We start from the raw sequence: 5,000 nt of genomic DNA on the forward strand, positions 1-5,000 counted from the left end.
ATGCTAGCATGGAAAACGGACGCTAAATGATGATGATGATGATGATGACATACACACACACACACACATTATATGCATATATCTTGCAAATTTGTGAAAGATAATTTTAAATATATTTCTAACCTAGAATACTTACCAAATGATTTCAAAGAAAACACACCCTACACTCCAAATGTCCATTTTGTAGGTATAGTGACCCTCTGTTAATAAGCATTCTGGAGCACGGTACCTAAGCAATCAACAGAAATTGTGATGAGTGTGAATCTTTGCACATAATTTTAACAGATTATATTTTAATCTTTGTATATAATTTTAAAAGATTATAAGGGCGACAAGCTGGCAGAATTGTTATCACGCCGGGCAAGATGCTTTGCGGTATTTCGTCTACCATTACATTCTGAGTTCAAATTCCACCGAGGTCGACTTTGCCTTTCATCCTTTCGGGGTCTATATATTAAGTACCAGTTATGCACTGGGGTCGATGTAATCGACTTAATCCCTTTGTCTGTCCTTGTTTGTCCCTTCTATGTTTAGCCCCTTGTGGGCAATAAAGAAATATATAATTTTAACAGGTATGTGGAACAACAAGACAAAAGATTTAGGTTTAACTCCTTAGCATTCAGATTACTCTGTCATGTGTAATACTTATTCATTAACACTGTTTTGAATTGATCATGCATTATGTCATAGCTTCAAGATTTTGGTGAGTATAATTACTTAGTTTTAGAACCATATTGTAGAGTTGTTGTGGCAGGATAAATCCGGTCAGTCTGAATAGCAAAATAGAATATTTGGGCCAGATATGACTAGTTTAAATGCTAAAGGGTTAAAACAGAATTATTTAAAGAATAAGTCTGTAAATTTTGAACTGGAAATGGATACAGGTACAAGCAAACATAAGGATAAATTTTTAGAAATGAAAGCACAATCTCAAGCTGTCTTGGTACTCATATCATCATCATTATCATCATTATTATCATCATCATCATCCATTATCTATGCTGGCATGCTGGAAGGCTGTGCCAGGCTCCAGTCTGATTTGGCATGGTTTTCTATGGTTGAATGCCCTTCCCAATACCAACCACTTTGAGAGTGTAATGGGTGCTTTTACATGCCACCGGCAAGAGGGCTTTGCATGACACCAGTCTCTTCCACGACTGCGATTTTGCTCGGCTTGATGGGTGAAGCACACCATAATGCCAAAAGTTTTGGTCATTGCCTCTATGAGGTTCAACATTCGAAAGAAACTCATCCACTTTGCATCCATGAGGCCCAACGCTCAAAAGGAACTCAGCCATTTTGCTTCCATCAGGCTCAACACTCGAAAGGGACTCAGCCACTATACCTCCATGAGGGTCAACATTCGAAAGGAACTCAGCCACTATGCCTCCATGAGGGCCAACATTCAAAAGGGACTCAGCCACTATACCTCCATGAGGGCCAACATTCGAAAGGAACTCAGCCACTATGCCTCCATGAGGGCCAACTGTAAGGTAATGCACAGTGCTGACTAGAAAGGAAGAAAGGATAAAGGTGGCTCTGCTCTGATTGGCTGTATGCAAATGAGTTCATACTGGGGTCCGGAAATCTCGTGGGAAAAAATTCGCTGCCCAGTCTGACGATAATAGAGATTTAAAAAAAAATAAAACGTAAAGGGACGCAACCACAGATATGACCAACTAACAGTTACTTCCCCTGGATTAGATTTAACGCTGAAAAAATTTGTTTTCTTTTTAAGGTTGATGCAAAGCGGGACAGGTTAACTGGTTTTCTTGTGTATAATGGTGGCGTTTTTAAATAACCCTGAGTCGTTAATATTTTCTATAGGCGTGTATGTGTCTGATTGTGACAGAAAGAGTAAGTCGAGACATTGCCTGTGTCTGTTTGCGAAAGATCAGAAGAAAAATAGAAAGACAAAAGAAAATAGTGACGAAAGGAAACCATTTATGTGTATGATTTATGTGTAAGAGAGAGACAGACAGATAGAAAGAAAGATAGGAAAGACTGTGTTATGAGTGTTTGTATCTTTTATGTGTAAGTATCTTTATGTGAAGGGAACGGAAGAGAGAAATGCAGAAAGTGACAGGTTTTTGTAAGATTTTCTTCTGCTATACGTGTGTGCGTGTGTGTGTGTGTGTGTGTGTACGATGAGCTTCTTTCAGTTTCCATCTACCTAATCCATTCATAAGGCTTCGGTTAGACCAAGAGTTGTAGTAGATGAGTTACACTTGTTCAAGGTGCCTCGCAATGGGACTGAACCTGAAACCATGTGGTTGGGAGACAAACTTCTTAACCACACAGCCTGACTAAATGAAGAGATACTCGATGGTTTAATTTCAGTATTTGTAGCAAGGATGACTGGCAAGGAGACATTACATCCTCATCATCATCATCATCATCATCATAATCATCATCATTATCATCATCATTTAACGTCCGTTGTTCATGCTGGCATGGATTGGACGGTTTGACTGGGCTGGCACACTGGAAGGCTGCACCAAGCTCCAGTCTGATTTGGCATGGTTTTCTATGGTTGGATGCCCTTCTTAACGTCAACCACTCCAAGAGTGTAATGTGTGCTTTTATGTGCCACCAGCATGGGTGCCAATTGTGTGACACCGGTATCTGCCATGACTGCAACTTTGCTCGGCTTGATGGGTCTTCTTCTCAAGCATAACATAATGCCAAAAGTCTTGGTCATTGCCTCCATGAAGCCCAACGCTCAAAAGGAACTCACCTGCCTCACCTGCCTCCATTAGGCCTAACACTAAAAATGATAAAAATCCTTACTTCTATAGGCACAAAGCCTGAGTCAATGATATCAACCCCAGAACTCAGTTGGTACTTATTTTATTGACCCCCAAAAGAATAAACGGTAAAGCTGACCTCAGCAGTATTTGATCCCAGAACGTAAAGCCAGGAGAACTGCTGCTAAGCATTTTGTCCAGTGTGCTAATGATTCTACCAACTCACCGCCTTAATAATAATAACAATACTCTTTTCTGCTATAGGTACAAAGCCCAAAATTTAGAGGAAGGGATCTAGTTAATTATATCAGTTTCAGTGAACAACTGGTACTTACTTCATCAAAGGCAGCGAGCTGGCAGAAACGTTAGCACACCAGGTGAAATGCTTAGCGGTATTTCGTCTGCCGCTATGTTCTGAGTTCAAATTCCACCAAGGTTGACTTTGCCTTTCATCCTTTCGGGGTCGATCAATAAAGAACTAGTTACGCACTGGGGTTGATATAATCAACTTAATCCATTTGTCTGTCCTTGTTTGTCCCCTCTTTGTTTAGCCCCTTGTGGGTAGTAAAGAAATAGGTACTTATTTCATCAACCCTGAAAGAATCGAAAGCAAAGTTGACCTTGGTGGATTTTGAACCCAGAATGTTAAGCCAGAAGAAATGCTATTAAGCATTTTATCCAGTATTATGCTAGTGATTTTTTCCAGTTCAATGACTCCACGAGGATGATAATAATAAAATGCAGTTCTTACCACCGAGTGGAAATATACTCTGTGTAGGGAGGTGGTGAGCTCAGCATCCGACAAGATCCAAAATCAGCCAATTTCAGAAGATTTTCCTGCAATGATAGATTTAAACTTGAAACAGTTTCCCAATAAAATGTCACATATTCTTCAAAATATATTTTCTACAATATAAATGGATAGATGTTGTTATTTTTGTTTCAATTCTGTAGCCCAAAGTCAGTTCCGCTCGAGCAATCTTATGGCTTTTAGGTATCAACTGAATGATTAGGCATGAAAGAATCAAGCACATAACAGAGAAAGACATTTTGGATAAAGAGACAAGGCAATTGTTAACTGTATCCAAACTCCAATTCTGAATTAAAAAATCTGAGCTTATCTCAACTTGATACCACAAGTCAAAATGTCTTCTAATGAAATTTCTTGGCTGAAGGAAAGAAATGTACTGCATTAGTAACTGAAACGAAATTTGCTTTGTACTTACATGGAGTTTAAGTAAAATATTCTCTGGTTTCACATCTCGATGGAATATTCCAAGCCTTTATAATTGTAAATTGAAAGAAAAGCAACGATCAAAGAATTATGTGAGAAAAGAAAGATATTTATTTTGAGATGCTCAGTGTTTCTTTCAATTATTTTAAATATAACAAAGAATTTAGTAAAATAACTTAGTTATCATTCAGCTAGTGTTAGGAACATAAATTGTGACTAAGGTTTAGTGGAAGATTTGAATTCAAAACTTATGAAACAAGACATTTGGACTTGAGAGCCAGAACCGTTTTCAGCCGGGTTGGTAATGAAAGGGTTAAAGAAGCTATGAAAATTATGAATCTAGATAGGCTGAAATTAATTATTCATTTTGTAAATTTGACAATAAATGCATGATAAATATGACATATTCTGTTGTGTCTGGGGAGAGTCATTTTCTTTTTGTGCCTTATAATTTAACACATTCACTGGTAAAATTTTCACTTATTTCTTATTTTTATTTTCGTAAAATTTTCGTTGCATCTTGCAACCTTTTCAATAGTCTTTTCAAGAGTTAAGACTATTGAAAAGGTTGCAAGACGCAACGAAAATTTTAGGAAAATAAAAATAAAAAATAAGTGGAAATTTTACCAGTGCGTGTGTTAAATTATAAGGCACAAAAAGAAAATGACTCTCCCCAGACACAACAGAATATGCTCCAACACACGAACTCATATAAAGAATCTTGCAAACCAAATCCCAAAAAACGAAATATGACATAATTACACAAGTTACACTACAGCAAACTACTTATTGTTTGAAGGGTATAATTTGAGGAAGCCTCAGCTGCCTAAGTTTTTGACTCATGTAATATAACATCAGAATGTGTTGTTTTGCTCCAGGTCAGCCCTGATCCAGCAGAAATTCTATCAAAAGCATTCTAGTTATGACCAAACCATTTTTTATTCAGATAAAGTATTTAATATTATATTATTCAAAGTGGCCTTCAATTTTCAAACTAGAAGGGTGGGATTTAAGGAAGA

General features: G+C 37.5%; 1 protein-coding gene across 2 annotated transcripts in view; it reads right to left on the reverse strand.

Moving 5' to 3' along the window:
- The window catches only part of LOC115217155 (MAPK/MAK/MRK overlapping kinase-like), a 70,487-nt gene that overhangs the window by 10,022 nt on the left and 55,465 nt on the right, over positions 1-5,000 (reverse strand). For both annotated transcript variants that reach the window (XM_036507262.1, XM_029786775.2), the window contains 3 exons: positions 3,974-4,028; positions 3,499-3,584; positions 137-229 (listed from right to left, as the gene is read on the reverse strand). In XM_036507262.1, the coding sequence (XP_036363155.1) occupies positions 137-229; positions 3,499-3,584; positions 3,974-4,028 (234 nt within the window). The remainder of the gene's footprint in view (positions 1-136; positions 230-3,498; positions 3,585-3,973; positions 4,029-5,000) is intronic.

The sequence above is a fragment of the Octopus sinensis genome, linkage group LG11, assembly GCF_006345805.1.
Source record: "Octopus sinensis linkage group LG11, ASM634580v1, whole genome shotgun sequence".
NCBI lineage: Eukaryota > Metazoa > Mollusca > Cephalopoda > Octopoda > Octopodidae > Octopus > Octopus sinensis.